The 22,185-nt window shown below is 41.3% G+C and overlaps 3 protein-coding genes and 1 non-coding gene across 8 annotated transcripts; 3 read left to right on the top strand and 1 right to left on the bottom strand.

Moving 5' to 3' along the window:
• The first annotated feature begins 419 nt into the window (after positions 1 to 419).
• Positions 420 to 5,220, top strand: ddx52 (DEAD (Asp-Glu-Ala-Asp) box polypeptide 52). 2 transcript variants are annotated; one of them, XM_018691374.2, is made up of 15 exons: positions 420 to 565; positions 818 to 1,094; positions 1,205 to 1,344; positions 1,458 to 1,643; positions 1,728 to 1,871; positions 2,309 to 2,420; positions 2,504 to 2,576; positions 2,675 to 2,878; positions 2,960 to 3,050; positions 3,245 to 3,367; positions 3,457 to 3,607; positions 4,040 to 4,115; positions 4,293 to 4,364; positions 4,507 to 4,770; positions 5,062 to 5,220. In XM_018691374.2, exons 1-15 carry the CDS (start codon positions 452 to 454, stop codon positions 5,096 to 5,098), a joined length of 2,064 nt encoding a protein of 687 aa, XP_018546890.1. In that variant the 5' UTR covers positions 420 to 451; the 3' UTR covers positions 5,099 to 5,220. The 2 variants fall into 2 exon arrangements, with proteins under 2 accessions (XP_018546890.1, XP_050934761.1); XM_051078804.1 differs by lacking the exon at positions 5,062 to 5,220 and adding an exon at positions 4,918 to 5,016.
• A 1,759-nt stretch (positions 5,221 to 6,979) lies between these two features.
• rpl23a (ribosomal protein L23a) lies at positions 6,980 to 9,595 on the top strand. The gene is made up of 5 exons (XM_018691380.2): positions 6,980 to 7,127; positions 8,210 to 8,390; positions 8,659 to 8,835; positions 9,226 to 9,295; positions 9,535 to 9,595. The coding sequence occupies exons 1-5, from the start codon at positions 7,007 to 7,009 to the stop codon at positions 9,547 to 9,549; spliced, it is 564 nt and encodes a 187-aa protein (XP_018546896.2). The 5' UTR covers positions 6,980 to 7,006; the 3' UTR covers positions 9,550 to 9,595.
• LOC127143731 (small nucleolar RNA Z17) lies at positions 8,441 to 8,513 on the top strand. Its single transcript, XR_007815339.1, has one exon. It is a non-coding gene; the product is annotated as a small nucleolar RNA Z17 (small nucleolar RNA).
• A 1,962-nt stretch (positions 9,596 to 11,557) lies between the features above and the next one.
• Positions 11,558 to 21,817, bottom strand: birc2 (baculoviral IAP repeat containing 2). Of its 4 annotated transcripts, none has more exons than XM_018691375.2 (14): positions 21,736 to 21,817; positions 21,035 to 21,118; positions 17,347 to 19,549; positions 16,941 to 17,221; positions 16,450 to 16,749; positions 15,779 to 16,067; positions 15,024 to 15,123; positions 14,775 to 14,853; positions 14,635 to 14,683; positions 14,276 to 14,518; positions 14,071 to 14,169; positions 13,573 to 13,728; positions 13,145 to 13,186; positions 11,558 to 13,026 (listed from the first exon to the last, which is right to left on the bottom strand). In XM_018691375.2, the coding sequence occupies exons 3-14, from the start codon at positions 17,438 to 17,440 to the stop codon at positions 12,833 to 12,835; spliced, it is 1,926 nt and encodes a 641-aa protein (XP_018546891.1). In that variant the 5' UTR covers positions 17,441 to 19,549; positions 21,035 to 21,118; positions 21,736 to 21,817; the 3' UTR covers positions 11,558 to 12,832. The 4 variants fall into 4 exon arrangements, with proteins under 4 accessions (XP_018546891.1, XP_050934762.1, XP_018546892.1 ...); XM_051078805.1 differs by having other exon boundaries at positions 17,347 to 17,548; positions 21,736 to 21,816; XM_018691376.2 differs by having other exon boundaries at positions 21,035 to 21,115; positions 21,736 to 21,815.
• Positions 21,818 to 22,185: the final 368 nt, after the last annotated feature.

Here is a 22,185-nt window from a genome sequence, read left to right as displayed (position 1 = left end):
TATGAACAGAACTGCACCAGAGTGATTGTGGTGGACTGAAAAAAAAACAACAACAGTAAAATGGCTTTTTTCAGGCTGTTAAATCATTAATGTGTTAATGTAAGTATGAAGTGTAAATATAAGTTAATATTTTCAGCAGGGCATAATAGTTGATGAGCATTAATGTATTGCTGTTTTACATGCATACAGCAGCCTCCTGATGCTTTGGGCCCTTTTGCCTGAGCCTGGTAGCTCGATCAGTAATCATAATGCTGATGAGTCCCCCCCCACCCCATTTTTCACTTTTATAAGCAGGTGCCTGTGATCTACTACAATTTTAAATGAAAGAAAGGATGCGGTTGTGCTTACAAAAATACAGTTGTTACAGTACAGAGGTAGTGTAAACACAGCCAGTAGGGGGCAGCACAAAGGGTTTAGCGGTAGACGATCTGGGTTGATTAGTGATGCCTGGATGAGCACAGACCACGCTGCAACAGAAATGGACGCCTTCGACTTGTTTCGGAAACTCGGAGCTGGAGCTAAATTTGACTTGAAGAGGTTTGGTCAAGACGCCGCTCGATTTAAGGTAAACATAACACATGTAGCTGGTGATATACGGGACAAAAACAACGTTTAATAACAGCAGCACGAACCACGGTTTGTTCTGTTTTGGCTAACGCCGATTTGTACTAGCTGGAAAGTGTGCTGCAGCGTTTGTTTTTAGGATATTTTGGATATTGTAGCGACGTTTGGTGCCTTAACGTCGCACTTAATTAGTTAAATGATGGAACACAATTTTGTATTTAAACATACAATGTACTCCTGTCTCATTGTGTAGGTTGTCAGGTCTCACGGAGAGCAGGCGTCCTCAGATCTTCTCTCTGGAATCGATTACTTTGGCACAGGATCAGCCAATGGAGCCCAGAGCAGGACCACAGGACTGAGAGAGGAGGTGGAGGAGGATGGAGGAGGAGACGAGGAATATGAGGAGGGAAGTGAAGATGGAGATTCTGGTGCAGGAGGCAAAAGGAAGCGAAAGGACGAAGAGACAGGCGTGAATATGAAGAAGAAGAGAAAGAAGAGAAAGATGAAAAGAAATCAGGTGGAGGTGGAAGGTAAAGATGTGGCTGGTTGCTGGAGACCGGATGTTTTGAAGTTTGCTAATGTTTTTTAGCCGTCCACTTAAGAGACTCACCACTGTTTGCTGTGTTCTGTCTGACTGAAGCTGGAGGCGGACCGCTGAAAGACACAGAGGGAAACGGCATCACCTGGACGTCCTCATTGGACAGAAAAATCCAGAGCCTGCCGAGTGACGAGAAGGAGAAGAACTCTCTGAAGAGGCTGAAGCATCTTCATCAGGAAAAGGTGCTCACAACACAAAAAACAGACAAATGTTAAAAAAAATATGTCTGCCATTGAAATATTCATTAAGGTCCCTTATTCTCTGTGAACTTCCTTTTCTCTTCACTTGATCTTAGGTGAACCGCATTCGCTCACAAAACCGTATAAATGTCCACGGCTGTGATGTACCCGACCCTGTGTGCACGTTCGAGGAGCTGCAGTCCGAGTATCGTCTCAACCCGCGCGTCCTCCAGAACCTCAAAGACGCAGGGCTGAGCTCCCCGACACCGATACAGATGCAGGCGATACCTCTCATGATGCACGTGAGTACACAGTGACACACACCGTCAGTCATTTGTAAACGATATACACAGACGGTCCTTAACTGTGTGACTTCTCTCTGTCAGGGTCGGGAGGTCCTGGCCTGTGCCCCCACGGGATCAGGAAAGACTTTGGCTTTCTGCCTCCCGCTGCTCGCCCGCCTGCAGCAGCCAGCCAACCTGGGTTTCAGAGCTGTGATCATCTCTCCGACCAGAGAACTGGCCAGCCAGGTAAACGCGCACAAACACACACACACACACACACACATACACAGCAGTCTGTTTCTTATCAATCGTAGGATGGGGTGTGATTATTTTGGGACTTGGCTACATATTAGCATATGTAGCAACAGCAATTTATTAGTTGTGTTGTGGGATGTTTTTAAATCTGTATCAGTTGCTTATTTACATGTGCAGCGGCCTCCCAAGTCGCTAAAAAATCAGTTGTTGCAGGTTTAAGAATTAGTAACATTTCTAGTCAGTTATGTTTTATTTCTCAGAAAATGTTTTAGGAAAGTCCAGCTAAGTTTATAATATGCAACAATTTTTTTGATGGCTAGGAAGGAAACTTGAAGACCTGAGCAACCATGATTTGATCTGTATTGAATACAGCTTAAGGTAGATCACGTACCTTTTAACACCTTTCAGTTTTGTTGCGATGTGTTTAGACCTACAGAGAGCTGCTCCGTCTGTCAGAGGGAGTCGGATTTAGGGTTCACATCATAGACAAAGCTTCTCTGGCAGCCAAGAAATATGGACCACAGTCAAATAAAAAATATGGTAAGATACAGCAAATGGGTTCACAGAAGAGGTAAATCTGATCGCCCCTCCTCATTATTCACATCCTGCGTTTCTTTGCGCAGATATACTCGTCAGCACTCCAAACAGACTCATCTTCCTTCTCAAGCAGGATCCTCCAGCTCTCGACCTCAGCAGGTAACATTTGATCTGCTACTCTGTAACAGATTTCATTTCATAATAATGGCAAAGAATTACTAATCTGAGATTGTTTGCTGTCTTGTGTTTGTGCTCAGTGTGGAGTGGCTGGTTGTCGATGAGTCAGATAAGCTGTTTGAAGATGGTAAGACAGGCTTCAGGGAGCAGTTGGCCACAGTGTTTCTGGCCTGCTCCGGTTCAAAGGTGCGCAGGGCTTTCTTCAGCGCCACCTGCACGCCAGATGTAGAGCAGTGGTGCCGTCTGAACCTTGACAACCTGGTGTCGGTCAACATTGGACACAGGTAAGGATCTGCTCGCAACACTCAACTCACTTTGATGGATTTGTACGGCCTTTTTCCCTCATGAATTTACCGTCTTTGCAGAAATACAGCTGTTGAGACAGTGGAACAGGAGTTGCTGTTTGTTGGCACAGAGAACGGCAAACTGGTGGCCATGAGAGACATCATCAAAAAAGTACGGACAACAGTCACATGACCCTTTTTTCCTGGTTGATGAGTTTTTAAAATGACAAGACTGGTATACATTAAATGGTAGTAAACAGTTACTCTCCGAGGGTAGGAGACATTAAAATGTAACACATAATGGAACAGGTTCTGCTTCTATACAACCTAAGATTAAATGAGGCTGTTGTCTCTGCTTTGTTTCAGGGTTTTCTGCCTCCCATGCTGGTGTTTGTTCAGTCTATAGAGCGAGCGCGGGAGCTTTTCCATGAGCTGGTGTACGAGGGCATTAATGTAGACGTGATCCACGCAGACCGCACACAGCAGCAGGTACACATACACTGTGATACTGGTCCTCTCCGTGTCACTGAAGTGCAACTCTGGATTTATCCTCCTCCTCTGTGGCTCTTCTGTTTCAGAGGGACAACGTAGTGAACAGTTTCCGCTCCGGTAAGATTTGGGTGTTGATTTGCACAGCTCTGCTCGCCAGAGGAATCGACTTCAAAGGAGTCAACCTTGTGCTGAACTACGACTTCCCCACCAGCGCTGTGGAGTACATCCATCGAATCGGTCAGTTTAATATGATCATTGTGTCTCAGGCTGAGATAGTTAACCAATAAGTCAATGGACAAAAACATTTGTTCTTTTTTAAATTAATGATTAATTGTTCATTGTGTAAAAGACCAAATGATTTCTACTGGTAGTTGCACAAACCTGAAGATTTGCTCGTTTTCTTCATGTTATATCATTGTGAATTAAATACCTTTTGGTTTTTGACAAGATTTGGAACCATAATGTCAGATTCTGGTCACTTAGAATGGGCACATTATCGTGTTTGACATTTTACAAGCTAAATAATCAAAATAAAAAAATCAATCAATAATAATACTATCATTATACTATCATACAATAATAATATCATTTTTTAGAGTGGCCCTGTTTTCTCCTCTTTTTCCTCTCTGTCTGCTCATCAGTCCATGTATCATATATCTTGTTCCTCAGGTCGTACTGGCAGAGCTGGACATCAGGGGAAAGCCATCACCTTCTTCACAGAAAATGACAAACCACTGCTGCGCAGGTACATGAACACAGTAAATGAAAAAACGCTGATTTTCCTTTGTAGATAAATGCGTGTGTAACTGGGTGCTTGTTTCGTGTTTGTCTCTGCTGTTGAAGGCAATAAGCACAAAGCTGGAGTCTATACAATTGAAACCTTCTCTCTGAATGTATTTCTTTCTGCATCTCTTTCTAAAAGCATTGCTAATGTCATAAAACAAGCCGGCTGTCCTGTACCCGATTACATGATTGGCTTCAAGAAGATACACAGGTAAAAGAGATGGATGATAATGATAATGAAATTCCACCATTACCAATACATTTCAAGTCATTTTTTGCTTTTATTTGTTGATAAATTGATCAGTGTGGTAATATGGTTCTAATACTGCATTGCTGTATTTGTTTGTGTTTAGCAAAGTGAAGCGCAGACTTGAGAAGAAACCTCCCAAGAGAAGCACCATTTGCACAACTCCTCGTTTCTTAATGAAGAAAAAAGCCAAAGCACAGGGAAAGAAAGGACAGAAACAGGCAGCGAGTGGAGAGCAGGGAGGAGAAAAGAAGACCAAAGGACAGGTACTCAAGAAAAGAAATAAAACACAGAAAGAAGAGGGAACAGAAAAACAGAAGAAGGCGTCACAGAAGACAGGATCAAATTCCTCTGGAGCCAAGTTAAAAAAGTAAGGCGGGTGGGGGAGAGCATCCTCTTAATGAAGAGTTCCCTGTGCATGTAATTTCCAAAACATTTTATAAACCAGAATATACATTAAAGTATTGTCTGTCTTATTGCCATTTTCATTTAATGCTGTTCTTCTTTTAAAAATTAGACCCCTTAAATGAATTAATCCAATTTCTGGAATTATGGAGTTCACTTTGAAATAGAAGGGTGTTAAGATATGGCACTTGCTGTGGATATTAGTCAAAAATATTTTAAAAGAATTCAAATTGTCTTTATTTTTTCTCTTCACCAGGAAAAGGGGGATGAAAAATAAGCCACAAGAGGAATAGAGGAAGTGGTACAAGCAGATTTTTTTTTTTTTTTTTAAACATCTTGAAATTTAATTTACTGCTTATTTTCTCATGTGTGCGCTTTGTATTATCAGAGTATAAAATAAACTGTTTTGTATATAGTGGTATTTTTCCTATGATTTATTTGCTCACCAACAATTTGAGACACTGATCATATTTTACAAACGTTCTTCAGTAAAAAAGAAGGCGATTGAGTGATTAATGACTATGTTGAACTACCGAGACACAAGTACCACAGAAGAAGATGGGGGCAGGAAATAATATAAATATAGAAGGCAATTGTGTGAGCAATGGGGAAACTATGTTCCCCTAAGATGGTAAATACTCATCAGTTTTAGACTTGATCAGAGTAATATTCAGACTCTTTAAAGGATACATTATAGTTTATTTGTCGGTTTAATGGAAGATATTTGGATGATGCTGTGGCTTACTGACAGCTGTGATTAGGCTCCTATTAAAGCTTATGTATGCCTACTTTTTAGTGCTTCTTACAGCACAGGGAATACATACGGTGGATCAGTCATATGGATTAAGAAAATGGCGTTATTTTATTGTATTTGTCAGATTTGGCCCTGTATCCACTGATCAGCCACATCTGTGATCACCTGTGGCTGCTCGGTGTGTTGTTTAGGTCCCACTGGTGCTGCCAGAACAGCTCTGACCCGTTCAGGCATGGACTCAACAAGACCTCTGAAGGTGTCCTGTGGTATCTGGCACCAAGATGTTAGCAGCAGATCCTTAAAGTCCTCTAAATTGCTAGGCAGGGCCTCCATGGATTGGACTTGTTTTTCCAGCACATCCCAGAGACGATCTATGGGATTGAGATCTGGGGAATTTGGAGGCAAAGGCAACACCTTGAAGTGTTTGTCATGTTCCTCAAACCATTCCTGGACAATGTTTGCAGTGTGGCAGGGAGCATTGTCCTGCTGAAAGAGGCCACTGCCATCAGGGAACACCGTTGCCATGAAGGGGTGCACTTGGTCTGCTACAATGTTTAGGTAGGTGGTGGGAGTCAAGTTAACATCCACATGAATGACAGGACCCAAGGTTTCCCAGCAGAACATCGCCCAGAGCATCACACCGCCTCCACCACTGCATCCTGCTGCCGTCTCCTCCTCAGCTAAACGTCGCACACGCACCTGGCCGTCAACGTAATGTAAAAGAAAACGTGATTCGCCAGACCAGACCACCTTCTTCCACTGCTCCACGGTCCAGTTCTGACGCACTCGTGCCCACTGTAGGCGCTTTCGGGTCAACGTGGGCACCCTGACCGGTCTGCGTCTGCGCAGCCCCATGCGCAGCAGGCTGCGATGCACCGTATGCTCTGACAACTTTCTGTCACAGCCAGCGTTAAGGTTTTCAGCTATCTGTGCTACAGTGGCTTTTCTGTGGGACTGGACCAGACGGGCCAGCCTTCGCTCCCCATGCTCATCGATGAGCCTCGGGCGCCCATGACCCTGTCGCCGGTTCACTGGGTGTCCTTCCTTGCACCACTTTTGATAGGTGCTGACCACTGTTGTCCGGGAACACCCCACAAGACCTGCCGTTTCGGAGATGCTCTGACCCAGTCGTCTAGCCATCACAATTTGGCCCTTGTTAAAATCGCTCACATCCTTATTTTTGCCCATATTTCCAATAGGAAAAGCAGGCCTCCTCTCTGGGGTCGGTTCCGATGCAGGCTCTGCACACAAAAAATACGAATATAAATTTCACAATCTGACAGTTCGCCTGCTGCCTAATATGTACCACCCATCGAAAGGCGATAGATAATTAATGTCTAAATCACTTCACCTCAGTGGTTTTAATGTTCTGGCTGATATAAGCAGCAACCTCCGGGGCTTTAAATAAACAGTCCATAGTCTATAGTCTAAACAGTTTATAGTTCTGATGGGTCGGCCTGCTCAACTATCGCGATGCAATTGCTACGTGATCTCGCCCATGCATTATACTGCAGGAAACCCCGTTCATTCTTCCTTTCTCAACATGGCACCGAAGGTGAAGAAGGAAGGTTCGTCTACCTCATCATTTTGAATGAATAAACTGTACAATTTTCACAAACAGCATCTCTCAGGTTCAGCAGATGTGTCCGAAATGTAGGGCTGAAGTGACAGCCGTTTAAATAATTTCAGGGTGTCGCCGTCAGCTGTTAAAATATGCAGATAACGCAGACTGCGTCTCCGGCATGTATGTTGGAACGTGATGCTAAGCTAATATTAGCATGTTAGCGTTGGTCATGCTGACTAAAACGCTGCCCATCTACAGTTGTGTTTTTGCCCCGATTTGTCCCCACACTGTCTGTTGTTGGCTCGTTATAGGCAGTTAATATCTTTATGTGTTAGTTAGTAGTCGCCGTCATCACAGTAGGTTAGCATATTAGCTGTTTTTACCGTAATGTTAGCATTTGATGCTCCTCCGGTCGTTTTAAACGTTGTTCTAGTTACACGTGAAACCCGCAGCCTTCGTCTAATTTTAAGAAAACTAAGTAATGTGTCTTATGTTCTGGGCATTTTTGTTGTTGTTTGCAGTGGGTTTGTAGGATAAAATCCCGATGGGGGTGTTCTACTACTCGGTGCTAGTCGTGTCTGAGAAAAGTGAAACGTGAGTGAAGTGTGTAGTACTGAGAGGTGGTTTGACATGGTCAAATGCAACTTTTCGTATTTTCAAGTGTTGGAAGATGACTGAAATGGCACATGGCTATGGCAAATGTAATCAAGTTCGCGTGTTTAGCAGTCATCTGTATCTTAATGTAAGAATGGTGTGTGAAGTAGGGTCACTGGTGTGTGTATATATCGGTTCTCAGCGAGAGAGTTAAAACATTTAAACCCTTTTATCAGTTGTGTAAGAAAAATGTGTGTTTATGGTACTACACCACTCATCAGACACATGTCACATAGAGCTAAAGTCTATATTAATGCTTAAATTTATCAGTGTAACTAGATTTTCCTGATGACATTTTGTGACTGGAACAGGAAACTTAGTAAACACAATCCAAAGACTAAAGAGGTGATGGTGCTGTTTTGTGGCTGATTACTAAATTGCAGATGCAAAGACAGCTGACAGACAGTCTAACACTTTATTTTTCTGTCGTAGTTGTCCCTGCCAAGACTGAGGCCAAGTCAAAGGCTCTGAAGGCCAAAAAGGCTGTGCTCAAGGGCGTACACAGCCAGAGGAAGAAGAAAGTAAGGACTTCTCCCACCTTCCGTCGTCCCAAGACCCTCCGTCTCCGTAGGCAGCCCAAGTATCCTCGCAAGAGTGCTCCTCGCAGGAACAAGTGAGTTACACTGACTGAATGCTGCTAACAAATGGAACAGGATTAAATCTGGTGCATATGATGGTAAATAGCGATCAAAGTATGAAAAAGCATGATTCCAGCTTTATAAACTACTGATGCACCCAACTAAAATGCTTTTTATATGTTAGTCAGAGAGATTTGATGTATGTCAGGAAGTATACTTAGATTATCAAGGGTTTGTCTTATAAAGAAGACATGGGATATTAAAGTGGGTTTTTGACTCAAAATATGTATTTTTTTTCTGTAGGTTGGATCACTATGCCATCATCAAGTTCCCCTTGACAACAGAGTCCGCCATGAAGAAGATTGAGGACAATAACACTCTTGTGTTCATTGTGGACGTCAAGGCAAACAAACACCAGATTAAACACGCTGTCAAGAAGCTGTACGACATCGACGTCGCCAAAGTCAACACACTCATCAGGTAGAGATCTTAACCCAGGCTGAGCTAAATGTTAATTCTGTGCTGTGGTGGTGGAGACTTTATTTCTGGACTGGAAGCATTATTTTGTGCAGTACCTTCTAATGTTTTATGTATCATAATTCATGCCAGAACAATGATTAGTGGTATATTGGGTTACTGTTATCACAGCTACTTTTACATTTTGACATACTTTTCCAGATATTACATCTGTTGTAACAAGTAAAAGAATAATCTGAGATTAGGGTCTGGTTTAAAATGTGGTCTAGATAGTTGTCTGATCAGCACTTCAGTCCTGCACCGTAAATATAAACTTGCTGGCATAAATTTTACTTAGAACTGTCCTTTCATTGCATCCTCTTGACCATGTCCTTTACTCTAACCCATGTTCAGGCCTGATGGTGAGAAGAAGGCGTACGTTCGTCTCGCACCAGATTATGATGCGTTGGATGTTGCTAACAAGGTGAGTCGACGGTCATTCAATAGAGTAAAATGATATTTTTGAGTTTCTAAGGCCAGATCAGTTGAACTGATGGTTGTATATACTTTTAAAAGTTGTCAGTCCTGTGCAAGTGATGTAAACTTTTATTTGATCTGAATGTCTGTGATGCATTCAAAGGAACCACTGATGCCAGATGATGCAGGTCCAGTTCTGTTCACGCTGTTGAGGAACATTGTGTAATTCATGTCTTCTCTTCACAGATTGGCATCATCTAAACTGGCTGAAGAGACTTGTGGAAGAATAAATATTTGTATAAACTAACACTGATTGACTGTGCTTGTGTTTTTGTGAGTTGTCTTCACACATGGATACATGGAGTAAATGAGAGGTTTTCCCTGCCTTTACAATCACTTCCTGAAGTAATACAATTTTACATCCTGCAAGTAAAATGTGTGCAATTTTCTCCCAAGAACCTTTCATTAACAAAGTAATGTTAATTCAGTGTTTGGCAAAAGAAGTGTTTTTCAAACACTGATTTCTCCTAACATTGGCAAGAAATGAGCTAGAAGAAATATTGCTGCTTCCATTCAGAGTCATTCACTTAAACACTGGCCTTGATCAGTGTCAATGCATCACAGTTTAGAAGGATGGTTTTGTACAAACAGTACCAGGCATCAAAGTTTTCTAAACAGTGGGTTTTAAAGAAATGATCAAGCATGATTTTAGTCAGTTTGGCTTCTGTATGACCAATACATGGACATTAGTTTTTTATGTACAGAGTATTGGTCACATGCAGACACATTTTGAAATCTATTCCACAAATGACTTTCTTGTGCTTAGAGATTCTGATGCTTTAGTTATCAGTAGCAAGTTTAAAATGTCTCACAATGTCTAGTACTACTATATAATGTTGACACTATTGTACTGGAGTTGCCAATAGCCAACGCTTTCATGTTCATGTTGAACGTGTTTGCAATACAGCCATGGTTGAACTGGATTGTTTGGTGGCCCAGAAGCTCAAAGCACAACATTACAGAAAATACCACATTTCAGATTGCATAAAGGGACAATACTTGTTTGTGACTGAGTAGATCCCAAGTTGAGCAGCCAACATGCAACAAAATGAAACCCCTACTCATGGAATGCTAATGTTACATGGAGGAAAGAGAAAGGCTACATGGGCAAAGGGACTCTCAATAAAGCACTTGCCGAGTCCCACAGAAAACCAACAGTCACCTGTGCTAACAGTCCTTGAGTTAATCGCAGCAAAATGGTTAAACATAGGGAAATAATTATTCCGTACTGCAATCTGATCACTACCCGTGAGGGGCAGCAATGTGCTGCGAGGCAACTAGTCTACCGGAAAAAGAAGTCGTCGAGCAGGTCGAACCCGGAAGTGACTCTACGTCGCACAAGCTTTCGAAATGTCTCTTTAAACGTAGTCTGCAAAATGCTTACGGTCGTTCACAGTTGCACAAATCGATCAGACCGACAAGTCACGAGAAGCTATTATCGAGTACCAACGACCAGCGCTGGCTGACTTCACCCTCTCACTTGTTGCCATGTTCTCTCCTAATAGTTGATTTGTTTACATTGTTTGTGTTGTGCCTCTTTTTTTTTTTAGCTCTGACAACGGTAAACTGTTACGTTACATTGTAAATGCGGGTAAGATAACGAACCTATAGATGATAGATTATTGACACTGTATTATATGTACTTATTCTGACAATTTAAAGTTGAATCCGCTGACAATAACAGTTCTGAAAACACAAAACATTTACACAATACACTTGTCCTGATGTTGCAGTGACTTGTGACATGTCTGTTTTATACTACCAGTTTGCCACACATTCAAACATATAGATAATTGTCAGAATTACATACATTCTTTCTATCTGCCATGTCCATAAAAGGCTGAAATGATACACCACATACATACCTATTATATCTTCAGTAATAATGATCACGTTAAAACGGATATTGATATGTGCCATAATTAGTATTTTGTATTAAGCTGCTTCTCTGTATTTAACATTCTTAAATAAAGCTACAGTGCCTTCATTAAGTATTCAGACCCCCTCACCTTTTTCACATTTTAAGTTGTAGCCCTATGCTAAAACAAAAAATACACAGTCTTCTCCCTCATCTTTCCTCTTCACTCAATATGCCATTTATGTGTTTTGTGAAATGTCCTGTTTTGACCTTCAGGGCCACTGTAGGAATGGCTTTAACTATAGCACAAGTACTGCAAATCATGCTTAGAGTGGCAGACATGGAACATAATATTTTTCAACAGAGTTTATTGATCTTTCTGCAGTCACTGAATAACAACCAGTGCAGGCCACGTAACTTGACAGTTATCAATGTTGCCAGATTCTGGTGTGAACATTCAGGGAAAATGCAGGATTAGTATCGCTAGATGGCTGAGTAAAGGTCTCAAAACATGTTTTCTTGCATGTAATGTTTAGAACAACAAAATATATCCATGTTTTTTGTAAAATATATAGAACAGCTGTGATCACATTGGAGATGTAAGGTAGACACCAATTCAGTGTTTCCAAACCTTTTTAGTCAGATGTACCCCCACAGCCCTGTCAAATACCACTTCCCCAGCATTATCTCAACTGTTTATCCATTTACTTTTAGCCAAGCTAGACTGTTTCTACTTCTCTCCTTGCTAACTAACTTTTATGCAGTCTTCAAACAGTTTGCAGGTGTTATACCTAACTCAATATGAGCATAAATACAAATTCTAATTTCTATTTTTTCAAATGAACTACTCCACAACCTGTCCTAGCACCCCCAAGCAACTGCAAAGATACCACCTGAGGTACAAGTACTAATCCTGGTTGGGAATCACTGCAGTAATTCACAAGTCAGTTCAGTTTGATAACAGGGTGGTATCACTACAATGTTACTTTCATACAGAAAAATTAGAATATGTTTTAGATTTACTTTTCTGGTTTAGAATAAGTGATTCAAATTTTGAAATAAAAGTAAACTTGAGCTTGTGCCAGTTCGAGTGTTCAAGATAAAGAACTGGTCAAAAACTCCTCTAACAAGACAGAAGCCCAGCAGTAAATGCGGTTAAGTTTGTAAAGTTTATAGAGACTCTTCTAAGCACTCTGCTTTATTTGCCCTTACTGAATTAGTAAGCACAGTATTGCAGGTAAATAAACATCTTGGGTTTTAATCAGACTTACATCAGACTTAGATGATTTACTGTAGCTGCTGCTTGTTCTCATCACTAAATGCTTGACAGTAACCAAATGATGAACCTTCATCCAACTGGTGTTTACTGCAGGGCTGCTGTTATAGTGCAATCTTATCATGTTATTTTGGAAACAGAATAATGTGTTGAAGTTTTTGTTTTAGATATACGTTAACATGACTGTTAAGAACAACAGTGGAGCACACTGTCTTGAATATTGATTTGGCTACTTCCAGTTTCTATACTGTAATATTCACCAGTTAATAGTATGATACTGATCATATTGCTTACATTCAATCACATCATTGTGGCAGGAGACTGTGGGAACTTGGCTCATAGCCTCCAGGTTATGAGAGGAAGGTTCGGACTGTGCCTTTAACCAGGCCTCTGCAGATCGGGCACTTTCGCAGCGACGGCGCACATTCTTTGCACACCACCAGGTGTCCACATGGGATGAAGACGATGTTGACTTCTTTATCCATACACACTTTACAGGTACGCTCCTCCTGCAGCCGCCGCAGCTGCTCCTCCATGGGAAGGTCTGCAGAGAAAAACATTCATTTTTATGTGTTCATGCTTTACAATTAAAACAATCAAGCACACGACAGGACATTGGCAGGACATTAAGTTCTGTCTGAAGCTCAGGTGCATCTTCATACCTGAAAGATCTTGGCTTGGTGATGCAGCTTCGTTTGACTGGGCTGAAAATATGAAAAGCAGCAGTTAGTTAGCTACTGCACAGTGAACACAAATACGAGACAATCTTTGCATTTCTTAAGTTTCGTTCTCATTTCTCTAGTCTTGACAACTATCAGCACTTGAAATATAGAAGGTGAGATTAAGCTTCACAGAAGGACTTCGTGCTGTGGATGCAGCCTGGACTCCAGTGAATCACAGAGCTACAGTTTACTGTATTTTTGTTTTCAGATTACGAAAAAAAAAAAAAAAACAAATTCTGTACATGTTGATCCACATACACACATACAAGCCTTAGTGGCCAATATATATATATATTTTTACTTTAATCTATGCAGGCTATCAAATGCAATGCACACACTATATGTTCAGTGTGGTGGGAAAGACGTACCCATGAGATCTCTTAGCAGGTGGACATCGTTTTTCTGGATCCAGTTGCGGAAGACCTCAGCGGCAGCGTTGCCCTTTGTGAGGACGAGCTCAATCAGCTTGGCAGTTTGCTGCTGTGCCGTCGTCTGAGCCTGAAGACTGCTGTACTCCTCAGCAGCTGCATGATAACAGGGAAGAGTTACTCCCAATTGAGATTTACAAACTCTACATGTTACAGCCGCATGATAAGAGCTACAATAATAACGCCAATTATCCTCCAAAGTACTGTTAGCCAAATATTATGTTGCTGAATAATCAATTGTATACAGAACATCAATCCTGGAAACATCATTGTAGTAACAAATTGTAATTTAACTACTTTTTCATGAAAGGTGCTCTTGGATACTAAAGCCAGACTATTGTTACTATGACAATGATCACTTAATTTAGTTAGAATTTTGAGATTTGATTAGAAATTGTTGTTGGAAAACTAAAACACACAAAGAAAAGCTGAACATACATAACACATTTTGCTCTCTTAAATGTTCCAACACTGGCTCGACACTCTTTAGACGCTGGATCAACGCTGCCTGGTGTCTCTTCACAAAGGTGAAACCATCTGAAACAAAGAAAGATGTAAACAGTTATTAAGAGGTTTATCATTCATGATTTCCAGAAGCTTCACTGGTCCAAGAACAGCTGACAGAGGAGCTGAGGATGCCAACCTGATGCCATCGCCTCTGCCAGCATCTCACGCTCCTCCTCCCTCTTTTGGTCCTCAGCACTCAGCAAGTCTGAAACCAGCTCCTGGACTGTTCTGTAGTTCTCTCCGCTGGTGAGGATCTTGCTCTGGACCGTCTGCTTGACTAGACTCCTCTCAAAACCCATCTCTAAGGCGGACTTGATCACAGGGGTGTTCATCATGACAGCATCCTCAGATCGCTCCTCCCCTGGGCCGAGGTGAACCACTGAGATTAAAAGACAACAGACACGTTATGATCTATGACATGAAAATTTTAAACATTTTATTTTACATGTCAGTCTGGGATTCTTTGTAAACGATTTTACATAATTTCACACTCACCAGGTGGATCCACAAACTCTCTAGAGCTGCTGTCTCCATTTGTCAAAAGCTTTTGGGAAGAAAATAGAAAAATAAGTTGTTTTAAATGAACTGTTCTGAACCAAATGTTTGAACTGAGAAAATATTTTCTGCTGCTCTACCTGCTCAAACAGCCGAGGAAAACGAGCCTGGATCTGGTGAACAAAATCTTGCCCTTTCTCCTCAAGCAAATATTCACACCTGTAATTAACCAGAGATACAAGAACACCAACATTCATATAAACTATCCTCTTATATTTTAACAATCGAAATGTCAGTCTGTGCTTTGATACCGTTTTACATGCTCTGGAAAACACATGTTGACACCAAATGAATCAATAAACATTAAAAAACTGAACAGCAACACTTACCGAGGAAACCATTTCGCATGTTCCACCCAAGGATCATCTCCAGACTCCCAGCATCGCAGGCCTCCATCGCAGCAGAAACACTTGACATCATCGTTACGACCTTTGGAGCAAAAAAAGAGCTTTCAGTTTGACAAATGTTTTGGGGGTTTCACCACAGTGATTCTAATAAACACGACTGCTGGAAAGTAGTTTGAATACATATGTCTCATTTCCTCTTTTGCTTGAAATATTTTTTTGCTGCGATCACGTCAATATGAGATCATGAGCTCGTGCTTATAACAAGGCGTCCCTAAAAAAGATTTTTGTCAAGACTTTCCATTTTGAATGAAAAGAAACTAGACAATAGCATCACTGACAAATACCTGTCTGCAGAGGAAAAAAAACAGTGTGGGGGGGGACATCATCTGCACGTTATGAGTAAATTTTCCGTTTAAGAATTTAAGAACCTTTGTTCTGAGTTGTTCCACCTTTTTCTTAGGTAAAAACTTTGTGACAGCTGCTGAAAAGTAATGTAGTTAGTTTTTAATCAAATTAAAGATGAACTGATTTAATATTTAACTCACTTCTGTGGCCACTTTGGAAGACTATAACAGGGTGGAAACACAACATAATACAACCTATAAAGTTGATATTGTGGATATGTGAGCAAATATGGAGCAACATTAGCTTCCATTTGGAGTCATGTTTACGACCACCGGATGAACTCTCCCTCATTATGTGTCGCTGAATAACTGTCTCTTTGGTTTTGTCCGTACCAACGTAGTAGAAGCCAGCTTTAGCCAGCTGGTCAGGCCTGACAGGTATACGAGACGGCCAGTTGACAAAGGTGAGTAGCCTCTCTTCGCTCTGCTGCATGGCAGGGTTGGACACGTTACTGAGGGCTGGGCCTCCTGCAGACAGTTGGGAAGGTACCCCTCCGGATGCAGCTCCCGCCGCTCCGGGCAACGACACGTTGTCGGCCCTGTCCCCGCGGACGAAGCGACAGTTTGGATAGTGCCTCTGGTGTTCGGATACAGCTCTGTCACCTGGCTCCCAGTTACTCAGCTGCAAATAAGAAACAAAAATGTCTGACATGACCACTGTTCGAAAACAAACATGTTGTGCTGCTTGTGGTTATAAGATGGATGTACTATAGCCTGCTGCCCACTTCTGTCAGACTTTTATATTAAACCCTCCTTGTATGTTCCGATCAAAACTTATTAACAATGAGCAGAATAAGTCAACCCCTAACCCCCAACCCTAACCCTAAAAGAAGGGAATGCATGAATTACAAGTTAAGTGATACTAGGACACAATAAATACAAGAAGAGCAGGACCACAAAAAATCTAAATGTGCAGATTGAAAGGAAGATAATCAATCCCAGTAAAAACAAAGCAACGTTAAAATGTGTGTCTCTGAATATGACTGATCCCTGTGTGCACACACCTGTCCTCCGCAGCTGAAGCAGGCCACTCGGTCGCCCTGGCCTAAATAGTAGAAGCCCGCCTTGGCGAGCTCTCCGGGGGTGATGATGGAGAGCGTCCAGGAGTGGAAGGAGTCCAGGCGGTCCTGCTCTCTGCGCATGCTGGGATTGTGGCACGTTGGCCTCTGGTGGGACATGTCCTCTACGCCGCGAGAGCTCAGCGGGCTGGAAGGCGGTGGAGCAGAGAAACCCATGTTCAGGTAGCCAACTGGCTCGTCTTGGCTTACTGTCGGGTTAGGAGCAGCTGGGCCTGGACCAGAAAGCTAGAAGAAAAAACAAAAACGAAAAACAAAACATTATACTCGTTTAAAAAAAAATTGCTCTCTGTATTCATGCTCAAAAATAGATTCTGTTGTCAAAAACAAAACTATTTCATAAATTTTCCTAGATATAGGGGCAAACTTCCTCTTAAAAAGCATGTCACTGATTTTATAAGAAACTCCCTTGATCTTACTGTCATGGCTGTGGCGATGCGGAGTGGGGAGAAGGCGGAGTGAGAGGAGGAGAGCAGATTGGCTGTAGATGGGAGGCTCTGGATGAAGGAGCAGGATGGAGAGAGCTGCCTGTGTCTCTCTGTCGGACAGTCTCCGGCCTGCCAGCCCTCTGCCGTCACATTACACCTGAAACACTGCACGCGGTCGCCCACGCCGGTGTAGAACCAACCTGCCCTCGCCAGACTTCGCTCTGTGACCCCCGAAGCCGGAAAACGAGCAAAGGTAGAGATGCGGTAGAGCTCTGCAGATGGAGATGACATCAAATTGACACAGTTCCCTTAGATTAGAAGGTCAGATGCAAAAATAAAGGCAAATAAATCATTCATATATATCTGATAAAGAGAAAAGAATAGAAGAGATTGGTACCTGAGGAGTTATCATACTGTAGGTCAGGTGGAGGCCCGTTACGACAAAGTCCCATCAGAAATTGGCTGTTTTTGAGTTGAACGAGAGTTTCCATTTTTGGATTTAGGTATAGCGATTTAAGGGAAAAGCGATGTCCTTCAAAGGGAGAGGGGTTTGAGAATACCCAAGGTCTTACCCTCTCACACAGACACACTCAGTCACACTGAAACGGAAAATAGTGAAATAGATGAGGGGGCAGAAGAAGTGGGAGGTGTAACTCAGACCAAGACAGTGAAAAAGAAAGTGAAGCTTAAGAGATCTCACACAGAAGAAACAAAAGTACCAGTCTACCAACCATAATTATCACACAGCACTATATACATCACTCATTAACCTTTCAACCTTTCCTACTGCCTGTATATAGATGTAACACCTGGATCCATATTACCTGCACCTAACACAGAGAACCACCTCTGACCATTTAACTGCTGAAACTACAATATTTCTTTTTCAGTTACAGTCCGAGTAATCTGTGTCTGACAAATAACATCCAGTGCAGTGAAAAAAGAACTATGTTAAATGGTGTATTACCAGTAATCACTGTGGTCAGTGTACACTTAATTATCGCGTACATTTACCACAGACATGTCTGATACATCATCTAACCATTTAACCATAAACATCTGGTACGTGATTATGTGCACAAATATTATAGATTAAATAAATGCCTCAAGCACGCTCACACACTCACGGACACACACACACACACACACACACACACACACACACACACACACACACACACACAGAGACAGGTGATAAATTAATGGAAAAACCAACAATAAAGTGTCTTAGTCAGGCAGGGTTGGAAAATAGCACCTGTAGGCGATTTTGTGTAGTGGTAGGTAAATTTGCTAAGCCTACCAGCCAAAGAAAAGAAAAAGAATCACCCCTATTATTTAAGTTGTGAATTAAGATAGTTTTAAATCTAAATAATCATGCCTGAATACTGAAAATCTTCCAGGTGGACAAAAAAAAAAGAAGTTCATTTTCAACCTTGTAGAAAGGTGTCTGGCCACCATGAGCTGCCAGAACGGCTTCAATGCGCCTTGGCATTGATTCTACAAGTTTCTGAAACTTGAACACCATTCCTCCAGAAGATATTCATTCATTTGGCATTTTGATGATGGTGGTGGAGAGCGTTGTCTAACACGTTGGTCCAAAATCTCCCATAGCTTTTCAATTAGGTTGAGATCAGGTGACTGTGAAGGCCAAATCATACGATTCACATCATTCTCATACTCATCAAACCATTCAGTGACCTCTCTAGTCCTATGGATGGGGGCACTGTCACCCTGGAACAGACCAGGATAAAAATGTTGCATCATAGGATAAAGGTGATCACTCAGAATAATTTGTATTCATCTGCAGGGACATCTCCCTCTAAGAATACAAGTGGACCCAAACCATGCCAGCAAACGCTGCGTCTCTACTATAATATCCTTCTCTATGTAACTGTCAACGGACCGTTCTTGCTGACACAGTCTGAGCACATCCCGCATTGACATTCTCAGTCACCTGAGGAAGAGTTGCTTCTCTGTTTTTCATCACATATCGTACTAATGCACGAGCATCACAGTCATCAAATGTGCGCTATCGACCACAGTTTCCGACCTTGTATACTGACATCTTTCCAATAGATGTAAATGCAGATGTCACTTTAGTCACTGTTCCTATCGAAACACCAGCCAGTTGAGCAGTCTTTGTGACTGAAGCTCCAGCCATCCATGCCCCAACAATGAACCCTCTTTCACACACTTGACACAGTATCCGAATCCACTGGGCCTTCTCAGCATTTTTAAAAATGCCACAGAGCATGGTTCAATGTTAAGTGCTAAATTTTACCATGCATTGCTCCTCTATGGAAGCATATGCAATTGTTATGTGTCTCAACTCATTTTGTTGGGTTTTTCCTTTAATTTGTCACCTGTCTGTGCACGCGCGCACACGCGCACACACACACACACACACACACACACACACACACACACACACACACACAGACCAAGGGATGTCTAGTCTCAAACCCCTCCCCCCATTGCAGACATCCCTTTTGTAGGTGTCTAAGCCGCCATAATTGAATAGTACAAACTCAATAAGAAAAATTGTATCCTCCTTTGATAGGGATAATGGGCTTCCGTCTTTAGTTTTATGTTACCAGCACCTGTAGAAATGGAAAAACAAAAATAAAAATAAAAAACCCCACACACACACACACACAAACAAAACAAAAACAAAGGCTGAATTGTGTTCATGATTTCAATCTTATTAGGTCATTGTATTTGTTTCAAACTCATAGACCTTTGACAGGTTCATCATTACAACCACTAATGTTCAAATCTATATGACTTTGTTTTCACTTCTACTAAAAATTCCAAGATTTACAATGATAAAAAATAAAATAATAAGGACACTTAAAGATAGTGGGATCTGAGTATTTCACTAAGGATATATATCTATATATAACTTCAACATAGTGCTAAAACAAGGTAGATAATTTGTTTAGTGGTAAAATGTAATAAAATCTAACTCCAATGCCAAATAATAGCAAAATATTGGGAACAAATACTGCAAAGGGAGATCTTGCACAATCATTCACTATGGAATAATTACAAACACTAACTTTCTATACATCTGCAAATTACCTAAAAATAGTGAAAAATGTGGTTCACAGGGCCCATGGTGATGTCTTTAAATTGCTATATTTGTTTGTCCCAACAGTTCAATTACAGAAAACAGAGGCAGAAGCTGGGAATGTTTGACAAATTTACTTTATGAATGAGTTAAATCCTAAATATATTAAAGGGGTACTTCAGTGATTTAGAAATGTGCTTCCACACAGCTGGGGAAGGCACCAGAGACGGATTTTTAAAGGTGGTCAAAATCAAAGCAGCAGAGGGAGAAATAATCCGATATTTAGTTCTTGGTATGGGTTGAGCTCCAAAACACTAGATTCTTCTATTCCTATTAAGTAATTCAATTATGTAAATCCAAATGATACGGAATGAACCTGGGGCTTTCGGCCCACTTTGCTGAGCTGGAAATCCAGCCTTGCTTTTTTTAATAGAAAATCGGTGGAATGCCCCTTTTTAAAAAACAAGCCAAACAATTTCTTGTACATCGACTAATCGATCATCCAGCTAATCCTTTCAGAATTACAACTGGTGGTACAGAATTAGACAGTCAAATAAAGACGTTACTAGGAAAACAGACAACATGTGTTATAAATTACTGATATTGCTTTCCGACAGGGGAGCTAGGTACTTTCCTCAACACAATACCAGGTTAATCACCTCTCTTCTTCCTGTTTCTGCTCTTGTTATGTTTTGGTCTAATTCTGCTTTTACAGATAACCATAGCTATATCGTTTAATATTTGGGAAGGAATATGACAAGCAGTTAATTAACATACACACTCAACCAGCAGCTGTCGTATAATGTGCCATGCAACGCCCCACAGAAAGCAGTTTTGATAACATCAGCGGACATTAGCTTGCTAACGCTAACGGCTGCTAACGCTAACAACGGCCAAACTTTGCTCGCGCTAATCTGTGCAGCAGCTCACGGAGCGGAAAATAAAACTGGCCAACACACGAGACATCGCATTAACACGTCTGTTCCTTTCCAGTGGTTTTGTCTGTCACACTCACCGTTTCGCAATTCAGCCTCACGGAAAGTCCCGGTGGGCAATGTCGAAGCTTCTCGTTACAGGCGAGACACAGCACCGCCTCCTTCTTCCGGTTAATACAATCCGGAGATACATGAAAATGAAACAGAAAGATGGCTATGTTAGAAATCAATACTTTAGAAATCCCTCAGGTAAATCCCTCAGGTGAGCTCAGTCCCCAGTCCTGGAGTCCCAGTGCTCTGCTGGTTTCTAGCAGCATCTCACTGTGTCCACGTTTACATAGGCTACAACACATAACAATAAGAGATTACATAAGTCAGACTCAGCATGTTAGAATTACTTTTGCGTTTCATCTTCTGGAAAACAAGTCGGTTAAAATACCCGACTACAATTATAGTAATGTCTGTCTGTACGAAATGAAGATCAACACCGACGCTGTTCATTTTGTCACTGATATACAAATATTAAAATAACATACCTACATACTGTATGTTCATGCCTACTTTGTATTTGATTATTAAATTAAAATAAAACGTGAAAATATGTCTCTTATTTATTACAAGATAGATTAAATGCCTGATAATATACATATAAACTACATAGGAAACTGTCTTAAATATTGCCACAATAACAACGTGTTAACAATTCTAACTTGTCAGGTTATCTAAGACTATTAAAGTTAAATATTAGTACATGGAATACATCCTACAACAAGATACTCACATGTGGAGGCCTTGTAGAGAACAAGTCAGATGGTTTGAAGTTGTGAGCTGTCATATAGATAAATTGGATGAGTGTAAGCAATGGTATTTCCCTGAACTCCCTGCTCAGTAACCCCTCCCCCTTTTAAGCTCCTCAGATTGCTTTGCTTTGTATGGACCTCTTAAATACCACATAAATATACATAAATTACCCCGACTCATCTTATGTAAAGTACCTGTAATTTTTCCAGAAGTCTTCTACCCATGTCCCCTCAAAGGTGGAGTTTAAATAATTTGTTACATTTGTTTATTGTTAAAGAAACATCCACACATCTTCTAGAAGCCTGAATTGATCAAACCTCTAATAATTAGACTTAATAATGATCTAAAGAACCAATAGGAGTAAAACAGAAACAAACAAACAAACATTGTTGTACATGTTCAAATCACATAATCACATATTATGGGAGAG

Source organism: Lates calcarifer, linkage group LG20, assembly GCF_001640805.2.
Source record: "Lates calcarifer isolate ASB-BC8 linkage group LG20, TLL_Latcal_v3, whole genome shotgun sequence".
Taxonomy (NCBI): domain Eukaryota; kingdom Metazoa; phylum Chordata; class Actinopteri; family Centropomidae; genus Lates; species Lates calcarifer.
Note: the sequence above shows the minus strand (reverse complement) of the source record. Positions and strands in the feature narration are given on the sequence as shown.